The sequence below is a fragment of the Hippoglossus stenolepis genome, chromosome 22 (genome assembly GCF_022539355.2).
Source record: "Hippoglossus stenolepis isolate QCI-W04-F060 chromosome 22, HSTE1.2, whole genome shotgun sequence".
Lineage (NCBI taxonomy): Eukaryota > Metazoa > Chordata > Actinopteri > Pleuronectiformes > Pleuronectidae > Hippoglossus > Hippoglossus stenolepis.
The window spans coordinates 8,130,914-8,153,720 of NC_061504.1; the positions used below are offsets into that span (position 1 = coordinate 8,130,914).

General features: G+C 41.7%; 2 protein-coding genes across 2 annotated transcripts; both read left to right on the forward strand.

Moving 5' to 3' along the window:
- Positions 1-206: 206 nt before the first annotated feature.
- On the forward strand, positions 207-2,462 carry cdpf1 (cysteine rich DPF motif domain containing 1). The gene is made up of 3 exons (XM_035147117.2): positions 207-384; positions 565-676; positions 1,332-2,462. Exons 1-3 carry the CDS (start codon positions 272-274, stop codon positions 1,458-1,460), a joined length of 354 nt encoding a protein of 117 aa, XP_035003008.1. The 5' UTR covers positions 207-271; the 3' UTR covers positions 1,461-2,462.
- Positions 2,463-6,352: 3,890 nt separating this feature from the next.
- cdkn1ba (cyclin-dependent kinase inhibitor 1Ba) lies at positions 6,353-9,335 on the forward strand. The gene is made up of 3 exons (XM_035147888.2): positions 6,353-7,052; positions 7,478-7,638; positions 8,035-9,335. Exons 1-2 carry the CDS (start codon positions 6,638-6,640, stop codon positions 7,627-7,629), a joined length of 567 nt encoding a protein of 188 aa, XP_035003779.1. The 5' UTR covers positions 6,353-6,637; the 3' UTR covers positions 7,630-7,638; positions 8,035-9,335.
- The last annotated feature ends 13,472 nt before the right edge of the window (positions 9,336-22,807 follow it).

Consider the following 22,807-nt stretch of genomic DNA (forward strand, 5'->3'; position numbering starts at 1 on the left):
GGAATAAATATATAAATAAACTGATCTGGTCACATTTTTCATAATTTAATAAACAAAATGATGATAATAATGACATTAAATGTATAGATGATAATGATAGTAGCAATAATGATAATTTAAATTTAATAATTGTAATTCATATTTAATTCATACGTATATTATACAGTATGTGTGCCTCTACTCCCCCACGCCTCTAGGTGGCGGTAAAGCTTCATGCAACATTGTGCCTGTACTCGACATGAAAACCAGGAAGTAAACTTTCCTGTGAACGATGGAGCAAAGTTCCAGTGAAACCAGTGAAAAAACCTTCACCTGCCAGTTGTGTGGTTTAAGCAGCTCTTATAGTTACTACGGACAGAAACCACCAAACACTAGAGCCATAGTGTAAGTCACTAACTCAGCTCCGGAGCCAGCCATGCTAAAGCTAATGCTGTTAGCTGCTACGTGACTGTCCAGCGATCTGTTCCTCGCATCTATAACTAACTTCTGTCTCGTCCCCGTGCACCACGAGAATCTACTAGAGGTTACAGTGTGTTTTACTCCTGCCTGTCTGCTCCCCACCAGGTTGCTGGAGGAGTGCTTTGTGACAAGGGATCCCTTCAGTCCGGACAGGGAGAAGTTCCTGGTGCTGGGCTCCACCTGCAGCCTGTGCAGCCTCTGTGTCTGTGCTGGATCGGTAAGGTTCGGTCCTGAAGCTCGAGTTTCTGCCTCAGACTCAACATGTGATCTTACACCTTAACTTCTCACATGATTCATACGTGGAGGCACTGATGTGGGCATGATGCTTCAGGGACAAATGATATGACTGTGTGTGTGTGTTTAAAAAGGGTTTTAAAACTCATCTATATGGACTAGCATGTTAATAGTGTTAATTTGTGTAGTTATTCTGCTTTAATTTTATTGTTTCAATGTTGTTCTTTTATCTGTTTGGTTTTATTGCATTGCTTAGTATGATCTGGCTTTTCTGTGATTTCTTATCTTTGCACTGATACTTTATTTTGTGTAGTATCTTGTGACTCTGGTTTTGAAAGGCGCAATAGAAATGAAGGTGTTTTATTATTATTATGATTATTTTATATAATAACAAAACATTATCAGCATATATATTAAATATGAAGCTAATTAGTAGTTCCCTGCTTGACCTGATTGACCTTGTTGATCACAGTTGAAAACCAGTACAATCTGTACAGACCTTGTAATTGATTCCTCTGCCCTGAAAGATACATCGTGATGAAATAAATTGCCGTCTCTCCTGGAATAAGTGTGTTGTATTGGGTGCTTGTGTGAAACTGGGCCACTGATGGTGACCTTTGCTCTCTCCTCTTTGACAGGACTGCAGTCTCTTCTACACCAAGAGGTTCTGCATGCAGTGTGTGAACAAACACCTGGACCAGTTCCCTCACCAGATCCAGTCCGAGTTGGCCAAGAAGAAGCAGAGCTCCAAGGCTGCCGTGTCATGACGTCCGACGAGACATCCGTAATCTGCTCAGGTGTCTTGGACGAATAGCTTTTGTCATGAATAGTTTTTTAATGCACTTTTTGATTAAATCCATACTGGATGAAACTATAATTACACAAAGCTGAACAACAAAACATCCTGTACTGAATCCACGTCACTCTCGGTTATGACCACTCTGATTGGAAACACACATCCATCACAAAAGTACAAATCCATCCTTGCGGCCAGGATGTTAACCTGCTGCATTATAGGTTTTATTTGTTTATTGCAGAGTTTTATAGAAGTAAACTGCAGGTGTGAGGAGTGCTGCCAGACCTCTGTTGGATTGTGTTTGCAGGCTCACAATCAAACCTCCCAATTAAAAATGGCTGACAGTTTAAAATCTGAACTTTCTCCCAATTTTCTGTTGCGGTCCAACTCTTTACAGGCATTTAAAAAAAAACATATACACTGCAACAAAAAAAATATGTTTTATTCAGTGGAGCACATTTTCTATGCTATATAAATTCATAATCAAATAAGGATGAACAGTTTTAAATTATAAACATGTTTTCAGTTATGACCATGATGCTCATCTAAGCCCACAGCAGCTATTCTAGTCTCTCTGTAAATAATTCCAACAATATTACAGCCATGAGTGTATGAGTCAAAAGAGCAAAGTGGAAGCAATAGTTCACTTGCAAGTCACACTCAGGCATAGATTCGTGTTTCCACTGCCGTCAAAGTGGAAAAAATAAAATAAATGTTTTTCAAGTTTTAATGAGCCTGTTTTTTTTTTTTTTACAAGAGAACACATTTTTACTGCTTTTCAGCAACATATGGTAACATTAACGGCACATCCTCTAATATTACACACATGTTCACAGTGACACATCGTTTGCAAAGGGCATCACAGCTCGAACTTTGATTCCTGTTTGTTCATTGTCAAAGCTTGAAGTGTTGACTTCTGTCGAGTCCAAAATAGTTTTTGTTCTGAAATCATAAAAAACATCAAACACAAAAACAGAGTTTTGTTTTGTGACTTTTTCTTTTATCGTGGATCATAATTAATGTTTAACTAACAGTCATTTCACTGCAGTTGCATCATCCCACAGTGGTGTGCAACTGTTACTCCCCTTTTGTCATTTTAAATTACACCCGGTGTCAAATGTAGCTTCCCAACTACTAATAATCAAAATAGCCTTTCACTGACATACCTAAACTTTTCTTGTTATTTAGGTGTCACTTCCTGGAGAGAATGATCAACCTTGTCTCAGCAAAAGTATAATAAAACTACAATGTAACTCAGTAGAGATCGTACACCCGCCAAGGCCCACCACTACCTTTATGAAACCACATTTAAATTCACCAGGTCCAGATTTTTATCTGGATCTGCACTAAATTGCGAGCAAAATATCAGTCCAGTCAAGGTCCATGAATTTTTCTCTAAGAAATCTATAAGAAAGTGGGAAAATTTGTAGTGATCTGCTACCTGATCTGGATCCACACCAAAATGTAATAAGTTCTTCCCTGACCCATAATGCATCCTTTGCAGTTTTGTGGAAATAATCAAATGAATACATGTGGAGTATTCCGATCTGAGGTCGCATTATGTAGACATATATGATCTGGATCTGTAGATTGAATGGGTTCTTCTGTGGGTGCTGTCCCAGTCCTCCACAAAATGTCATGAAAATCAGTTGAGTTTTTTTTGTATAATCCTGCAGCAGAAGAAAACATAACCTCCTTGGTGGAGGTAACTAAGAAACTTTCCCAGTTATTGTCACATTATCTAACTGGTACTTCCCCCCCCGCTGCAGCTGAGCTTTAATATGTCCAACTGTGCAGGAGAAAAAATCCTAATCATTCGCCTTAAAGCATTCGGTTCTGCATGTGTGACCTTAACAAAATGTTCTCTTGCCTTATTTCTCCTCTTACCCGCCTAATCAGTTTGATCAGAATCTGTTTTTAGCTCGTGGGTCGCTCTGCGCACACAACACTGTGCCCACTTTGCAGCAGCGTAAACACATTATGGATTAAGTGTGATTCCCGGCGATAACATCGATATAACAGATGTCCTCACTGTATTTGTCACGAGATGTTTGGGTCTTCTCGGGGGTTAACTGAAACAGCATGGCCTAAAAGACAGGCGCAGGGAGTTTTAATGCTGCGCAGGAATGCACAGTGACACACACTGTATAGTTTTAGGGCTTAAACTGTTGTAGAAGTTGATTTTTTCACTTACTCACTTCAGGATTCCTCTGGAATGTATGGAAAATAAATGTGAAAGCTGTTAAATCTTGACACGAACCCAAATTAGACTCTTGGGTGAGACATTTTTTATATGATGCAAACAGGAAACCCTCAAAGGGAAATGGCTGCGAGTCTCAAAGTTTGTTTTTTTTCCTCTTTTTTTTTTTTTTTTTTAAAGCTGCACCACTTTCTGTTTCCTCATTATGTAAATTCACAAGTACACACAAGCAATTGCAACCAGTGTAGCACACAAACCGCTGCTGTGGCACCAGTGGCAAAGTCTAAAAGCGATAGGCACCAAGCCAACGATGACGGAAGGATTTCTACTCCAGAGCTGATGTCATCTGATGCCAGGAGGCAGATTTGTGGCCTTTTTTTGTTGTTGTTGTTGTTGTTTTCCTGCATAAAAGCTCTCAGTCATGTCTCACCCCCCACTTTTCCATCATATTAGATCTGATTCTTGCATTGGTGTCATTCAGGAATCTCTTGGTGCTGTCCAGGCGACCAGCCTGTTTTTTCCACCTGTTTAAAGGTGATCAAGGATCTGTCATCGATGGAGGGCGGTGCACAAGGCAAACTAACAGTCACAGCAAGATGTTGGATAACATTGTTTTGGTCTGTTGTTTCTATGACTGTATAAAAAGACGGACAAAGTGACAGCTCTCCAAAAGTAAAGTCAAACTGCCTCGATCGCCACCTGGTGGCTGGCTGTAGTATAGGTCATAAACCCTGCCTCCTCCCTGTTAGTGGATGGAACATGGACCAAACTAAAAAGTCAAAATAAAAGTGTTTGTTTCCTTTTAAGTTTGGTTTTAATTAGTTATTTGGTGCTATACAAATGGGCTGAAAGGTCATGATTGACAGTTGAGACTAACTAGTGATTGGTCGAGCATGTAAATCAGCAAGACCTTGATGCTCCATCCACTGACGGCTACTGCTCAGACTCAGGCTCTCTCTGGATTTAAAAGTAGCTGCATGAACTGAAACAGAACGTGTTCCATGCTGGTAGAAAAGGGGCTGTTGTGCCGTAACAAACACCGGCACCTCTGTGTAAAAGCACCCCCGTGAGGCGAGGTTTAGTAACGACGAGTGATGATTGGTTAGAAGTAGGGTTGAAATCATGTTGAACGTACACTGGGGGGCTTTTCGCATCACGGGTGCTTATTGCAGCACAACAGCGGCGTCATTGTCCTTCAATTATCTGGCAGCGGTAACTGAATACATTTACAGTGATTGAATCAAGTGGTGAGCCTAAGCTGTGTATGTGACACTGAATCAGATGAAGTAGTGAAATCCGTCAGCGCTCACACAATCACTTGATGATTGATTCATGTGATAGTGTTACCAGCCCCCGAGCGAGACCTCGGCCCAGCGCTCCTGCAATGTGAGATAAATCTTTTTACCAGTGTTGTTCTCTTATCAGGTTTTACTCTGCAGACAATTAGCCGACTGTTTTCAGAATCCACAACATCTCACAGCGCAGGAACACGGAGACTCTTGGCCTTAGTCTGAATATGATTATTTAGATCTTTATGTTTATATGAGTTGTGGCAGAGTTCAGACTAACCCTAACCCTGTTCTTGGAAGTCAATGTGTCCAAGACTAAAGAGATGAGAATAAATTTTAGGATTGTCATCTCTCATGTGCTGATTAATGTTAAGGCTGTTCAGCTGGAGCAGCAGTATAAATATTGGATGACAAGCTCGGCTTTGGGCCTCATGTTGTTGCCATGTGTAAAAAAGCATGTGCGTCAGTAGTACTTTTATGATTTTTTTTTTAATCAAATTTGTTTTAATTGCATATTTTCTCTTAATTTCCTGGTATAAATGTGTGCAGCAATATTGTTGGCACAGCCCTAACTGACCTTCATCACCTGTACAAGGTAAAGATTTTAAGAAGGCCTAAATAATCCCAGACGATTCTAGCCACCCGGTGTTCAGTGAGGGTCGTTGCTTCCGTCTGGCCATAGATTCAAATTTATGAGTGTGTGCAAGTTGGTGCAGATCCTAATAAAAATCCAGATCTAGCTAATTAAAATGTGGGACTTGTGGACTTTGGCGGAGGTAAGCGCTTTTCTGAGTGCCCATCCAGTTCCAAGTATGACCCTATTTGGATTTAATGTGATCAGAACATGCTGTTTAGATTGCAGTGTTTTATGACATGGTCTCACATACGAAAATCTATCAGTGTATCGCCTCCCGTTCACTTGCAACTTGTACGAGCAGGGTGGTGAATTAAACGTGTGCTTCCTGTGGTGAAGCAAATCAACTTTGGTTATCTTTGGCATCTCCTTTTGAATGTGTCCCCTTACAGCCTTTTATCTTAATGAGTTTATATCGGAATATAACCGTCCATTTAAACTTGCTGAGTGATGCGCATGTCAGTGAGGATCAAAGGAAGCATTTGACTTTAATCTTCATGTCTGACTTTGAACCAGGTGTCAATGGACAGTTAAACCCGGATCACTTTCTCCTGTAACTCACATTAGTTGACTCTTCTGTGTTTCCCTAATCAAACAGCTCCATAAAGTCACATTCAACACAGAGTTGATCCCATCCAGCTAAATGCTGTTGCCCTGTTCGACTTTAAGAACTGTATGGGCGGTCCCTGCTGCGAAGACCAATGAATCGCCCTCTCTGTTTAAATAGTCCTTGATGTCAACTTTTCTTCTTCACTCATAGCTCCCTCTAACGCCATGTTGGCTGTTATGACTTGACTTGTTGTTTTCATCAGTCTTTACTACGGACTTGACAGGAGTGGCTCTCTCGAACGCTCCCTGCGCCTTTTTGGAGACGCTTTATACCATTTTGGATGAGACGCGCGGATTACGCATGCACCATCCCCCGTGACTTTGCATTTTTACAGGAATACGACTTGGAAGTACGCGTTTGAGAAGATTTTATTTTTTTTGGTTGTTGTTTTCTTCCCCCCTCCCCTCCTTGTCTTATGTGCATCAAAATGTCAGATGTTCGCCTTTCTAATGCGAGCCCGACATTGGAGAGGGTGGATGCGCGCCAGCCGGACAACATGAGACCCCCGGTGCGCAGAAACCTTTTCGGCAGACCAGACCGGGAGGAGATACGGAGGAATTTGGCGACGGCGGTGCAGGAAGATGTGGAGGCTTTCAGGGAGAGGTATAACTTCGACCCGGTGGAGGAACGACCGCTGGAGCCGCGTAACTTCGAGTGGCAGGAGGACCCCAGCGCGCCGGAGTTCTACCTCCGGCCGCCTCACGGGAGCCAGCCGCCGCGGCGAGAGGTGGAGCTGCCCGGCGGTGACCTCCGGCAGGAGAGGAGCGAGACGCGGCCGGAAAACCAGGCAGCCACGGAGCGACCGAGGAAAAGACGCTCTGGAGATTCAGGTGATTTATTTTTTTACCTTCCATTGTTGAAGCTGTCACGCAGTTTTCTTCCATATCTGAAGTGTCGCTGTGTCGCAATGCGGAGCCGCCAGCCGAGTTCCACCGTGAGCTGCGGTCGGTTCATCACCGTGTCGCTGCTCACAAACACCAAATCACTGGGGAGGAGAGAAAACTTAAAATATATCCGCTTATGAAACCTAAAAAAACTCAAATCCTCCCCGAATTGGAGGCCGCACGTCACTTTACTCCACATTACTCCACATGACTTTTATTATTACATTGTAACCCGCAGATGTGGCATTCTCGCTAAAATCGGCGGTTTTTCCTCCGGAGTCTGGCAGCAGCTCGTCGGTCAGGTGTACGTGCTGCTCCACACATCCTCACAACTTTCACTGACACTTGTTTTGTCTCTTCTCCTCCGCCAGGTCCCTGCTCCAGCGAGTGTCACAGTAAAAGGTCGCATACCGACGAAGAAGATGATGAAGACGACCCGTCACACGGTGCGGCGAGTCAGGCGGTGAAAGCCGCGGAGCAGAGGAGACCCGACCGGCCGGAGAGCAGCGAGGACGTCCAGTGAAAAACAGCGGTAGGTTTGAGATCAATGTCCCGCTGTTCCACTTGTGTCGAGTGCAATGAATTGCCAATGACACACAGGGCTCCAGTGTCTCAAATACTAATAATCGGCCTTCATGTTGGGTGCCAATAGACTTTTGTTTACTTGTTTATCATCAGCACCAACACATTTGAGTTGAAAACACATGTATTTCCTGCATGCAGCACTTAACACGTCATCAACCTTCAATACCTGCAGGTTTTTTAAATCCTCCACAACTCTGTGTGTGTGTGTGTGTGTGTGTGTGTGTGTGTGTGCGCGCGCGTGTGTGAGTGTGTGTGCGCGTGCACGAGAGATTCAAGTCAAGTATGAGCAACTGCTTTTTCAATTGCACCATTCAACAAGCCGTTTCCTCTTTATGTCCCACAGAGCAGCGCAGACCTGTTGCTGGTTTCTCATCATCTGACAGAAGGAGGAGAACAGTACAAAAGAAAAGAGAGAGAGAGAGAGAGAGAGAGAAAGAAACAGCCTTCCCCTAAAGAAGGGGATGAGGGGGAGGCTGCACAAGCACTGATTATGAACACTATCAAGTTTTGGCACTCATTTTAATTAAATTGCCTCAGAAGCAGCAGACAATGTAGCAGTGTGCAAATGGATTTTTGCTCATCTTTTTTTTTATTTTGTACCTACTACCTATGTTTCAGATGTAGCACATAAAAGCGAAAAGCATAATATGCTTTTATACTTTTTTTTTTCTTCTTTTTTTTTCTTCTTAAATGTATTTGAATACGTGTGTGAATTTGACTCGGGAAGTTGCAGTGCAATTTCCAGCAGAGAAATATTATTTTGTTGAAATGGTCGTGTGGTATCATTCTTCAGGTAATTGATGTAAGTTACAAATGCAGAATTCAAAAGTCAGGGTCATGTGGAAACAACAAAAAAAAAAAATGTCTTCACTTTTTCTATGGCTTTGTTTGTCCAGTGTTTAAACAGCCTGTCTTGTTTCTGAAGGCCACACTGAAAGTCGAGGGTCCATCGAACTGGGAGCAGCCATGATAGATAAAGTTTACATGCAAATAATATTTCTTTATTCCCCCTTTTTAATGTCATTATTATATTTCCTTTTTTGTTCTGGGATTTTTCCAAAGTTTGTGCCTTTTGGGGGGGAGGGGGAGGGGTGGGAAGGAGGGGTGGCTAAACTGCTGAGCAATATCCAACCAAATTTAAACAGTATTTGCTAATAATCCTAAGAATTAGCTATTATTATTATTATTTTAAAATTAGGTGAGTTATTATTTTAGTGGCTTTTAGGCCATGTATCCCACCCCTTGTAATAAATAAATTCAGTAGTCCAGGCCAACATAGATAAAATATGTTAAAATCACTGGGCTACTTATTATGCAAATATGTGAATCAAAGATTTGTGTTTGTGCTGTGGAATTCATGTGGAACATGTAATTGCACTATTGTTACTTTCTCATTTATTTTAGTGGAGGCAGAAAACAAAGTTACGCTGCCTTATTTGGTGTCAAACTTTGAAGTGTACCTGTGTGCCTTTTTTTTTTTGTTTGTTTTCGAAAAACACTGAAAAATTATACAAACTTATTTATGTTGAGCTTTTTTTTTCGTGGGTGTATGTATCGCTTCCCAAAGCAACAACTTTTGTGCGTTTTTTGTAAATATATATTTTCATTATTATTTTTAAGATAAATAAACTGTTGCAAAACTGAGCCTAATAATCGATTTTATACCCCGTGTGTTTTGTGTTATTTTTTTTCTTTTACTCTATCAGCAGTTGGATTGATTTAAAAAAGAAAGGAAAAAAAAAAAAAAGTCTGCTGTAATAAATTCATGTGCTCACTATTTTGATTGCACAGCACACAACTGCTCCACCCTTCACAAACACACTTACGTTTAATGTGATCCGCCCATGTAAACTGGCTGCTAATAGTCATTACACAAAGTGTGACACAAAGACCTGGTGCAGATACAAACATGCTATTAAAAAGGTTGATGAATGACAGTCGTGATAGGATCAGTAACACAACTACCACTGATAAGTCACATAAAGGCCTTGGAATGTATGTTTTTCTCATTCCTGCACAAATTTGACAACTCAGTCATTTCTATAGTATTCCTATAATCTGCAGATAGGAAATAAGGAAGGTAAAGAGTGCACCGGCAGTATTTGGTGCAGTGTTGTAAAGTTGTAAACGTGCTCAGGGTCTGAAACCCAGTACACAGTATACAGCTAGAGCGCAGGTACAGCTCTGGTGTGCAGAGTGTGACTGTGCTGGATCGTCTCAGCCCAGCTCTGCCTCTAGAAGTTGAAAACAACAAGGGTATGTCCTGAGGAAAAGAGGGAGGGGGGGTGGTGGACTGGTAAGAGGTGCTTTTTTATTTTTTGTATTCTTTTTTTTTGGGAGTTATTGGCTCTCCCCGGGTCCAATCACAGCGCAGAGAGGAAAAGCAGACCACTTAGGAGGCAGCCAGTCACAGAGCAGTGGGAGGGAGCCCGGGACAGAACAGGCTGTTCTTTTCATAAAACACACACCACCCAATTAGTTTCATTGGCTGACTCTTTCCTGTTGATACCAGCCTGTAGGAGTCACATACAGAGAGAGAGCGAGAGAGAGAGAGAGAGAGCTACTCCTATAATATCTGGTGCTGACTGTGAGTGTGTGCAGTGATCACCACTGAGCTTGTTGCCTCTTTGTAAACTTTCAGAGAAAGTTGTAACACGTCATGTTTCCTTTTTTTTCACAAAATACTTTTTGTTACTTTGGACCATAAGACACATTCAAATGTATCAGCTGCCTTGTAAAGTAACACAAATATGTACCGTCACAAAGATCATCCGTCATTTCTGCATGTTAACGACTTGTTGGTTTTGTATATTTCCCGATCTGGGTGTGATTGTCTTCATGTTTGTCCTGCACGCTGTCACAGTCGTGCAGCCGGGGGACTGTTTTCTTTCTCCCTGTTTGTTTGAATACAAAATAACTCAAGGATGCATGGACGGATTTTCACCAAACTTGATGGGAATATATACTTGGGAAATGACATCATGCATTTTTGATGTGTCACTGCATCCTACAGGAAAATAAGTCCAAAAAAAGTCAGAAAATGTTGTATACATGTGAAGAAGTGGATTAGAAACATGATCCACAGCTAAATGTAGATTAAACAATCATTCATCATAAAGTTGAAAAATTAAATTAATATTATATTACCATATAAAAAACTTTTTAAACGCAATGGCGGTGTATACACAGCGTGTGTGCAGGTATGTAAAGGCCCTCCGATGCTTTTCTATATTTTGGCCCGGATCATATTTTACTGTTGAGATATGGGAAATGACTCTAGAAAGAATTGAAGTAATTGGAACAAGGAACACGAGTCTGCTACAACTTTCTAAAGACTTCAATAGAACAGAAATAATCTGAATTACTTGTCTGTGTTTGAACTACCCGCGGCTACTGCGGTGAGCTGCATAAAATAGAAGCTTTATGAGCATTGTTGCAAAGTTACATCTTACTTTGGTTGAATTGATGGTAAAATATGAATCTACCTGCAGTACATGTGCAGTACTGGCACATCATGATACTTAAAACATACCTAAAACAGTCAATATCAGCAATCAAAAGTACTGAAAATATATGAAAGGTATGTGATCAATATATTTGAGGACCTCTGATGTAGAGTTTTTATAGAAATACATAAAGTGCAGCTTTATTTTAGCATGAACCAATAATTAGCATTTGGAGTTTGCTATAGTAAGGTCAAATGTTTCCTTATGACACTGTACTATGCATGTTAGTCTTGAAAAACACATATTGCTGTGAACTCATACATGAATCTGTGTTGCAACTGAACGTCCCTAAAATATGCACAATGTTCTGCAACGAGACAAACATGCAGAACACATCCATCCATTAGCTATAGGCGGCCGGAGCCTCTTCCAGCCGTAGAACCTGCAGGTTTAAAATCAGGGCAAAGCACTGGTTGTAACTGAGCCTCATTATCTTTCAATTCTGATCAGCTCCAGGCGTTTTTTCATGGTCACGGGGGGAAAGAAACGTCTAACGTGAATCAAATTCCCTGCAGATAGTTACAGATGCGTAAGAAGCTACATATTAACAGAGGTGGCCTCCGTGCACAGTAATCAAGCGTCACATGATGTATTGTTTAACTCGCTCAGGGAAGGAAAGCACAAGCACACAAAACTGAATCTGTGCAGGGAATACTTGATTTTTCACGCAACTGGACGTCTTGCGTACGAAATGATACAGAATTTATATGTTTTTAGAGTCTGTATTATGATAATATCGCTTTATCCAACTTTGCCATTGTTCACATGCTTGTGTCCAATGGCATGAATTGTGTTTTCGGGCCTTTTCTTTAAATGTAAATGTAATATGTTACTTTTAGCTCTGACTCTTTTACAGAAATGCACCGTGTAAAACCCCATAAGCACCGAGGTAAAATGGATAGCCGCCAAATACATTTCCATTCTGTCACACTGGTCAGGAATCCTGCTCATAATATGGCATGGAGGGAACATTATATGAACAAATTATGACCCCCTTTCCTCCTGTTAAATCGACTCTTTCACTTAAGGAGGAAAAGTTTAAAGTGACTCATGACATTTAGTTGATGGTTCTTGTAAGTGACATTGAGTTCCGGTCATTGAAAAACCAACTTCCTCTCAATTTTCTCCGGTTTCCAGCCACGATATAATGACAATAACATATGAAGTGGATGTCGTTTCAGCTCAGAGCTCGGAATGATCTCCGCTGTAGGAGACGACTATCGAGGAACAATTTCACCGAAGAGTTGCACCAGATTCAGAACTGAACATTTTTGAGGTTGTTAATCAAACACGTGCGGTGTGTTTACAGCAAATCACAACACCCACTATCTGATGAATACATCTATTAAAAAGATATCTATTCAAATGTGTGCACGCCCTCCTCCCAGGTGTTCTCACTATTTCTGGTCCTGATTCCACCTCAGGGTTGTGTGTGTGGGCATGCTCAGACACGGCTGACATCTCCGTGACTCTGCCATCAGATGTGTTGCACCTGCAGGGTTCTCTCTAATTGGCGGAGCTGCAGTCTGAGCAGAGGTCAAATCAGCCTCAACTCAGATCACTTGTGTGAGGAGGTGCCGAGGCTTTAAAAGAGAAGGGTGGTGAGTTGCTCAGACCCTTTGTCAGCACGCTGCCAAAACTCTTAGCGCCAACTTACTGTTTTTTTGTCACTGTGCATGATTGTGAAGCAGAAAGTTTGATGTGTAAGTGGATTTGAAGGACAGCTCTTGATTTAGGCCTTGTTCAGACCTGGTATTGACATCTGTCCTGAGAGATCTGATCACAAGGGGTCAAAGCTTTAAATACAGTGTGTACAGACCTGGCAATAACAATGTGTCCTGAATGTGTCCTGAATGTGTCCGCTCTCACTTCCCCGCTCCATATGCAAATGATCACATGCATCATTTGCGTGTATGAAAATCAAACGATGTGTCTGACGTGTGTCTGACGTGTGTCTGACGTGTGTGTGTGTCTGTGTGTGTGTGTGTTTTGTGCAAAGTCAGGAGTGGCTGAAAGAATCAATGACTGTTTACAAGCACACCAATATTTTGATATTAACACAATGAGGACAAGAGTCTGAATAAGACACAGTCATGTAAACATTTTCTGATTAACTAAACCTGAATAAGGTCATACACAGAATGAGCAGCATTTTAATTAAGAATATTCATGTGTACGCCTTAATCTCATTATAACGTCCTATTGGAGTTTTGACAGCATTTTGCCACTTCAACATACGGAAGTTACCAACTGCCACCCAAAACTGTCGACTCACACATGAAACCATTTCAGGATGGATTAAATCTGGTGGAATTACGTCAGACATAATGATGTTAGTCAGAATCGGACTTTGCTCTGTAACATGTAAACAGGAATATGAATTGAATGTTACCAACTGATGTAAACACCATAATTGAATTAATGTCTCAAATATTGGTGTCCATGGAAACGAGTGTGCGCAGATCTGCTATAAAGCAAGATTACACCATTTACAAAACTCAGACCTGAACTTCAAAACTGAATTTAGTGCCGACCACTTGTGATCGGATCTCACTTCCCCACTCTAATCACGTATGCTATTTGTCTCCATGAAGATCAAATGATGTTTTACCCAGTCTAATTGACAAATGTGTCCATGTGTCTGTGTGCAGAGTCGCGGGGATAAAAGAATCAATAAGCTGCGTGCATCTCTGCTATGAAGAAAGATTTGACCTGTTTAAGTATCGATCCCTTTGTGGTGGTCGGTGTTGATATTTTGGCGATGGCCGCAAATAAATCTACTTATGGGGTCTAAGAAACATAAAAATACATTGATTCATTGCAGGTCAGAGGACGCCAGCTTAGTAGGCGGTCCCTCATGTGGACCAGACCACCTCCGCAAGTGGTCTGAGTGATGGGATCTCAGGACATATTTGGGTGCGTTCACACCTGTGCTTCGCGGTGACCACTTGTGATCGGATCCCTCAGGACGTATCCCAGGTCTGAACGGGGTCTTACAGATGTGTAAACATGAGGAAAAGAGGTTCAGTATGAGAGATGATGCAGATATGACATCGCCACTTCGACTGATTTCAGAAAACGGTGCCAGGCGTGACCTCAAAACCAAAGCTGACGGACACTATGAACATCTCTGTGTCTGTTTGTGTGTGTGTGTGTGACCCCAGATTGGCCCTGTTCACCATTACACTCTAGCTCTGTGAGAAAAACACACGTTCACACCCGGCCGGGGTCTCGTGTTGATTTTTTACCAGCCTCCGGTCCACAATTCAAGATGTACGAGGGGTTTAATCCGTCCCTGTGCGCAGCGGTTCGCCGTGAGATTCCTTCCAAGTCAGGAAAGCGCTTCCATATTCCCAGCATTAAATTAGCAGGCCCCTAATTGTTGCTGCAGATAACGAGAGGAGAAATGGGTCATAAAAGTCTGACATGTTGGAGCTGACGCTATGAATAGATATTCAGCAGAGGGCCTACAAAGCATGAGCTCATAACTTGGCAAACTCGGCAGGAGAGAATTTTTTTTTTTTAGTCTTGTTTTATTCTGGAAATACAACTTCCCCATCTGTTTCGTGTTATTAATTTGTCTGATTTTTTCACTTTGTTTTAATTTTTTTACAAGGGCAGGGCGGCCTTATTTTTCCGCCGCACTCTGCCTCATGGTCATGTGTTGTTGGCAGGGGCGAGAGAGCTGAGAGTTGGGAGGGAAGAAAGAAATGAGGGAATGAAGAGAGAGGAAAAAGGATGGAGTTAAAGAGGGAGAGATAGAAAAGGGAGGACGGGCTCCTTGGCTGTGTCTCGCTGCAGCCTGGCCAAATCACGTCCAGCGCAGGATGTAAACAAACTAATCTGCCAATGTGGCGTTTTTACACATTTCGCTCTGGGCTGTGTGACTCATGCAGCCGGGCTGTGTGTGACCTCAGATGCTGGCTGGTCTACTGCTGCAGCGCCGGAGTGTTTAGTTTGCCTTGCAGCAGGGGTCACCACGACGGTGCAGGTCTGCCATGTTCCCATTTTAATGCCATTTCATAGAGAGGACAGAGAAATCCGCCTTTTCAAATATTACTGTAAGCAGTTTTCAATGGCATGGGCAAGGTCTAGTACTAAATTTGATATCATACAACTTTACATAGAGGCTCTTATGGCTCCTATAGATTTCAGTCCGGTTTGAGGTTACCAGTGGAAAAAAGGGAGCTACAGCGGGACTATCAAAACTCTACTTTATCAGAAATACAGCAGAAGGTGTAAAATCTATTTCACAGCTCAGCAGAAAAAACACATTTCTGTAACTATAGAGCACACATCTCCGCCAAGGCCCAACAGTCTCCTGAAATCCAATCAGGCTGCACTAAATCACACACACTGAATGTTTTTCTTCATCAAGATCCATGAATTATTTCCTGGAAAACTTCCTTTTGTCTCAATCCAAAACTCAATGGGTTCCTTCTTGGCCAATGCCTCATCCTTAGTTTTGTGAAAATCTAGGTGCAAATATAACCTCCTCAGTGGATGTAATAAATAAAACATTGAGGAATATAAAACATTTCCCTGTGACTACTTACCTGTGACCATCACGTGTTTCACTGATTGAATTATTTTTGTGTGTGTAATTTGATATAAAACCTGCTTAGGAATGACACTACTGTCAATGAAAACTACTATACGCTACACAGAGGTGATGCAGAATGTAAATGCACTTGATCGCAATGGAATGCAGACCATGACAAATGTTTTCATTTCAGGAAAATCTATGAATAATAGCTATGAACTAGAATGTGACTCAGTAGACTGCTATGCCAAGACCCAACAGCCCCCTCATCCATCCTTTTAGCTAAGCCAATGAAACAATTGTGATCATTAAATCATAATCTCCATTGTGGAAGAATGGTCAAAGAATTATTCCCTTGAAAACCAAATTTGAATGAGTTCTTTCTTGGCCCAGGTCACATCCTTCCAAGGAGTTCCAGGGAAACATGCTCAGTAGGTTTTGCATCTTAATTTTCTAAACAAACATAAACAAATCGACAGCAGTGAAACCTCTTTGGCGGAGGTAGTAATATAAAAGAAATGCTAAAATACAGAATTAATATCAGATACACAGCTTGCGACATGAATACTTAAGTGTTAAAGACGTACACATTCGAACGCACCATCCTGGATCCTCTTCAACTCCAGTGCGGGTCACATGTCTTTGATTTCTTTCATCTGGCCCCGAGGGTCGGATGACGTGTGTGTGTGTGTGTGTGTGTGTGTGTGTGTGTGTGTGTGTGTGTGTGTGTGTGTGTGTGTGTGTGTGTGTGTGTGTGTGTGTGTGTGTGTGTGTGTGTGTGTGGATGAAGAACAAACCGGTTGAAATAAGGCAACGATCAACTGCTGAGGTGACTCGTGCTCTAGTTAATAACCCGGAGCCATATCTTCTCCATGTGTACATCACAGTTAAGACAGCTGGGGGGGGGGGAGTTCTCAGAGCGCCACAAAGTTACTTCGAAGAGTGTGTGTCCCAATTCTAGAATTTCATGTGTTTGCCCGCTGGTATGTGTGTGTGTTTGTGCAACTATTTCATGCAACAATGCTGCTTATTTAAACTCATTATATCTGCTGCTTATTCCCTGACCTCGGTGACACACAGCTGGTTGTGGGATTATCTACTTCAATGTGATACTGTACTAATTAATGATGAATTTAACGGACTGCTCCGCTCTGCCAACACAAACCTGTGGGTGGACACTGTGTAATGTATCTGTCAGTGTATCACCGCCAAAGTGTTTGCAACTCGCCAAAACCTAAACAACTTTGAAATGAGAGCTGGCCCTGGATGATCTGTGAGGGGTTGACCCCTGCGCCAAAGGTTTTTTTTTTCTCTGGCGGTGAGTAATGTTTGACCTGAGGACAGACATGTGGCTACAGGAAGTATCAGCGCTCGCAGGTTCAGGGTGAGGGCAACCAAACGCCCTCTAATGTGCCTGATTGGTGCTGTGATGGGGTGAGCTCAGGTCGCGACCCTCCGAGGGGGCAAGCGTTAAAGGCTAAACGCCGACATGACAGCAGCGGGGGGATTATTGACTCTGACTGCAGGTCAGAAGGGTTTGATAGAGCGAAGTTTAAGTTTGAAATCATGTTCATTTCATATTACTTCTGACGTACCGGAAGTTTTTTACCTAGATTTCCTACCTTACTATGTACATCCACGCATGTCCACTAGGCGACAAACCGATCCCTATGCAGACTGCAGACATCCGCATGCAGCCCTAAATTTGTATCCCCCTACTGGAATGCAACAGAATGTGGGATCAGGTGGATCTCCAGACCAACGTGGAGCCTCATTTAGTTATGAATGTTACCGTGGGCATGTACGTGTCTCTCAGCGGACATGGAACACGGAACCTACGGCTAACCCATTAAACATTGGCAGGTTGAAGTGGTGAACCTTACTAATAGTAAAAATTAGAGATGTTCCGATACCTTTTTTTCATTTCCCGTTATCTATTCTGATACCTGGACTTCGCGTATCAGCCGATACTGAGTACCGTTCCGATGAATTAAAACTTGCGTGATATGTTATAAGAGCTGTTTACTACTAACCCTGTACCGAAGTATTGATAGCTATCATTCTTGTATGGCCTATTGCTAGTGTTGCAGTTTGAATCTGAAGTCTTGCATATGTTATACATTTCTGTTTTACTTGTGGGACTACCCAAAGTGCATTTTTGACGGTATCTGAGGAATCTTCGATGCTGGTATCGGAACATCTAGTAAAAAATGTGTTGTACTTGACTTGTAATATAGTTAATTGTATTGTAGTTATGCACTTTAAAGTTTGCTGATCTTGTTCAAGGTCAGTTTCAATGACCTAAGTTGAGTCTTCCACACCAAACTTCCTCTGACTATACACCTTTGCTGGGCTTAGCAGACCAAATCCACAACCATGGCCTCGCGTGTGACCTTTACCCCTTTTCCTCACTGCTCTTGATGGAATTAACTTTGCACGTTTCATAACATCTATGCTGTCCTGCTGGGCCAAATGCATAGCACGGTATATGAAGGCTGGGTACTGTTGAACATGTGGCTGTAATCACAGTATACGTGCAGAAGTGTGATAGAGGCTGAGCGAGAAATGTTGTGAGTCACCAGGGGCCTGATTCAGGAGATGACACCAGCTCGTACACTGGGTTTCTTCTTTTTTTTCCATCTTTGTTTCTCCTCCAGTAGAAAGTAGGAAGGATACTGCAGGTGAAAGGCTGCATCGTAATATTATGACTTTAATCTTGTGATATTACAACTTTATTCAGATTTGTTTTTCAACATCAACACTGGCGTTGGCCCTTATCGCCAAAAGCTTTCGAATCTTGTTGTCTTTCCAGGTTGACACATTTCCCAAACTTTCCCCCATGTCTACCTATGAATACCTACTCTCGATTATCTAGTATTATGAAACTGTGATGTTTGACTAATTCTGAGTTAGTTATGTGACACAATAAAGGTATTTCTTTATTTAGCATGGGTCCTGAACTCGCCTCCTCTCAGAGGGTTGCTCATATTTCCCAGAATGGGTTTCACCATCTTCAAGACAAAAGGTGGGAGCGTGTTGCATCCAGTTGTGGATTTCTACACGTAGGTGGGAGGAGGAATAGAAAGTGACAACACAATTAGAGCAGAAAAGCAAGTTTGAGCTTCTCTTACTATGTTTAAGTGTTTTTTTTTGCTGCTCTGTGATGTTTCCAGATAAGCTTTTCTTTTCACTTCTCATGAAATGACAGAAAAACCAAGAGGTTTAGTGTTGCAATAAATAGTTGAAAGGTTCAAGGAGCAAATTTCCACTGTAGCTGCACTGCAAACATCTCATCTGACCACCTCTCTACAGGAGGAGATAAAATACATATTAAACACGATACCGCCTTTTTTAAACAAGCTAAATCTCTCACAATATATCCACAATAAGATAACTAACTGCATTTTGACGCCTGGCTTTAATGGACATCTTAGTTGCATCCTTTTAAAGAGTAAAGTTAAGAAAACTCTTGAACTTAAAACATCATCTTGGAGGAGTAGTTAGTTACAGTAACCCACACTTGGGCCTGGGAGCTGCCCAGTGCGACCACAACCACAGTTGGGAGTCCAGTTCAATGTGAGGCAAAGCGCATCCCGTTCAACTTCGACTACCCACATTTATCCTGTCTGTCTCCGTTTACCCGCAGAGATGAGTTCCAAATGTTAAAACTGCACATGTGCAGCTTCGGCTCGGTGCCGCTGTTTTGCATCAGCATTTTGCAGTGAGAGAAGGAGATGAAGCATTAGTCACATGTGACTGGTTTGCTGTGTTGAAAATAAGTCTTGTATTGATAAGTGAGAAACTGCAGCAGAAGGTGCAACATGTGATTTTCTAAACTTTTTTATTAAGCATTATCAAAAGAGTGAGTTTTGCTAAAGGGAACTTTGGCTGTTGTAGGGATTTAGAAACATTTTACTCATAGCACGGCCTTAATCCTGTAGATTTTCAGTTTACTGCTTCTTGCTCAATCTAGAGATGGCTTTTTGAAAATGTTGGAATTTGGTTTTTGAGGTTGTGTGAGAAAACGAAGACAGGCGTCGGCACACTTTTTTTTTTACTTGTGATATCAGGTCACCACCCACCCACACGCTCACCAGACCTGTGCACTTTCACACTTGCACACCAGCACAGACACTCATATTCTCATGCTTCTATCTTATCCCTGACTTTAACAATCACAACTTAATGACACTAACCCTCCCCAACCCAATCTGATTTTGATTGTAAACCTAAACAACCCTCGCCTTAAATTTAAAGTCCTTATTTACAACCTGCTAGAGGTCATACAATCCACAAATTGTACCTTTTAACAACTTCTTATAACTCCTTAAATTACTGGAACTCAACCTTGAATTGTTTCAGGGCTTTCAATCCTAACCTCAACCAATTACATTTTTCAATAACCTTACACTAACCTTAACCAAACCAAATCCATCAAATGAATGGGAACCCAACTCTAACTTCTCCTTTCACTCCACTCTGCTACTGCTGGGGCAGGACTGCACAAAGCTTAGGGAAGTGATATGCACCGGGCCATGACTTGACTTGGGGTCAGGGTATAAGTGAGGCTCATTGTGACAGATTCATAAGCCTAAAACCAAGTCTTAGCCTCCAAACAGCCAAAAATGTCATCACTCCATAAGTTCTTTATTAAAAAAATGCTATTCACAAAGGTATAAGTACAAGTGCACACGCGGTCGAAAGGTACTGCTTCCCACACACACTCGAAGCAGCTCTTCAACGGCTAGAGACCAAGCAGCACTTGCAAAGAGGACATCCAACAATATTTAGCATTAATCACATCGAACAAAAGCAGAAGTTGCACCCACGCTTGCAATGGTGAGACACTTGTGTGTGTGTGTGTGTGTGTGTGTGTGTGTGTGTGTGTGTGTGTGTGTGTGTGTGTGTGTGTGTGTGTGTGTGTGTGTGTGTGTGTGTGTGTGTGTGTGCCTACGTGTGTGTGTTTAGCATGTCTATCTGCTGAATAACCACAAGCCAAATGTCACATCCTGGCTCCTTTTTCTCACAAAGAAACAAATATATTTTGCTGGTTTGAAATGACAAGAGTAAGCCTAGTTACCCCTTAGCCTCCAAACCCTCATCAACACGGGTGAAAACTAAAGGTTAATAAAGTAAGTAGGAAGCATGTGACGTTACATCAATGGTTAAAAAAACATATCTGCAGGGTCTAAGGCCGCCTATCTCTCTTCTTGATATTAACCATCTGTTCATGATAAATATACACGCGCAGACACACACACACACACACACACACACGGATCCAGAATGAAATAAACAAGACACACCTGTGAGTATTTGGTCCGAATCCAAAAGCAGGGTGCTCTTTCTTTTTTTCTTTCTATCTTTGGTGATAATGTGTCTTCTGATAAGCTCTATACTGGCTCTACTGGTTAATGATTAACTGTAATCAAGTTCTAGGATCACACTTAAGCAAATGTATGCTGAGTTAAGTGCACTGGCACAAAGGGCAGTCCACTGTAAACCAGCGACTGACAGATGGACGAAAAATCGAACTATGTGTTGTTTTTGGTAACATGAAGAGTTTGAATGAATGAAAGCAACTGTTCATCTCCAGCACATTGCTTTCATTTCTCTTCAATAATTTAACTCATTTCTCCTCAATAATTTAATTTAACTAAATTTCTGAGTGAAACTCTCTTTACATCGTTGATTTACTTAAAGCCATGAGAAAAATGTAATTGGTTGAGGTTAGGATTGAAAGCCCTGAAACAATTCAAGGTTGAGTTCCAGTAATTTAAGGAGTTATAAGAAGTTGTTAAAAGGTACAATTTGTGGATTGTATGACCTCTAGAAGGTTGTAAATAAGGACTTTAAATTTAAGGCGAGGTTAGGTTTACAATCAAAATCAGATTGGGTTGGGGAGGGTTAGTGTCATTAAGTTGTGATTGTTAAAGTCAGGGATAAGATAGAAGCATGAGAATATGAGTGTCTGTGCTGGTGTGCAAGTGTGAAAGTGCACAGGTCTGGTGAGCGTGTGGGTGGGTGGTGACCTGATATCACAAGTTAAAAAAAATTGTGCAGACGCCTGTCTTCGTTTTCTCACACAACCTCAAAAACCAAATTCCAACATTTTCAAAAAGCCATCTCTAGATTGAGCAAGAAGCAATAAACTGAAAATCTACAGGATTAAGGCCGTGCTATGAGTAAAATGTTTCTAAATCCCTACAACAGCCAAAGTTCCCTTTAGCAAAACTCACTCTTTTGATAATGCTTAATATGAAAGTTAACCTGGTAATCCTGGAAAAGTTAGCAAGAGCAGGCTACACTTTGAAAAAATGCAACCGATACATCCCACCCCCTCCCATCGGCCCTCTCGTCAAAACTATGGCCATTTGTACGACCATGTGCACTGCCTGACAACTTGCTCGCTAACGTCTGGCTATCATCTCTGCTTCAGTGATGTCCCTCAGGCTGAGGACTCCAGATATTCGCAACTTTTCACGACCAATCATTTCATTCAGATCTGCTTTTTTCTTTATTTATTTATGGCTCTCGGGACAAACCGACTCGACAAGTAATTCGACAAGTGAGCTTAATAAAAAGGGTTTCAGAAAGTCAACCCTACTTTTAAAGTCTTTGGTCCCAGTGTCCATATTCATTCTGCGTCAGTATCACATGTGTGCACTGTTGACTTGCCTTGTAATTTATTACACCTTTAGCTTATGCCTCTGCTGCCAAAGTCTTACTAACCAGTAACAATGCAAATTCTTTCACAGCCGTGAGGAAAAGGTTTTTCCTCTCAGTTTCAACAGTTCAGATCTTTCAAGGTGGCTAGAGTTATTATAAACTGCAGCCCTTGATGTGGGAGAGCAGCATCTTAAATAAACCTTTAGTTTAAAACCAGCCCGGTAGGTTGGGTTGAATAACTGTGATTGTTACAGTCGTGTGTTGCTCTCTCATCTATTGAAATTATAGCTGTGGTGCATTTACACTCGTCACAGCTGAGAAAAGCTGAGCCCAGATAAAAGCAGCGCTCGTGTGGGTTTGCAATCTTTAAAGTCATATTTGCTCTTCATGTATTCAAT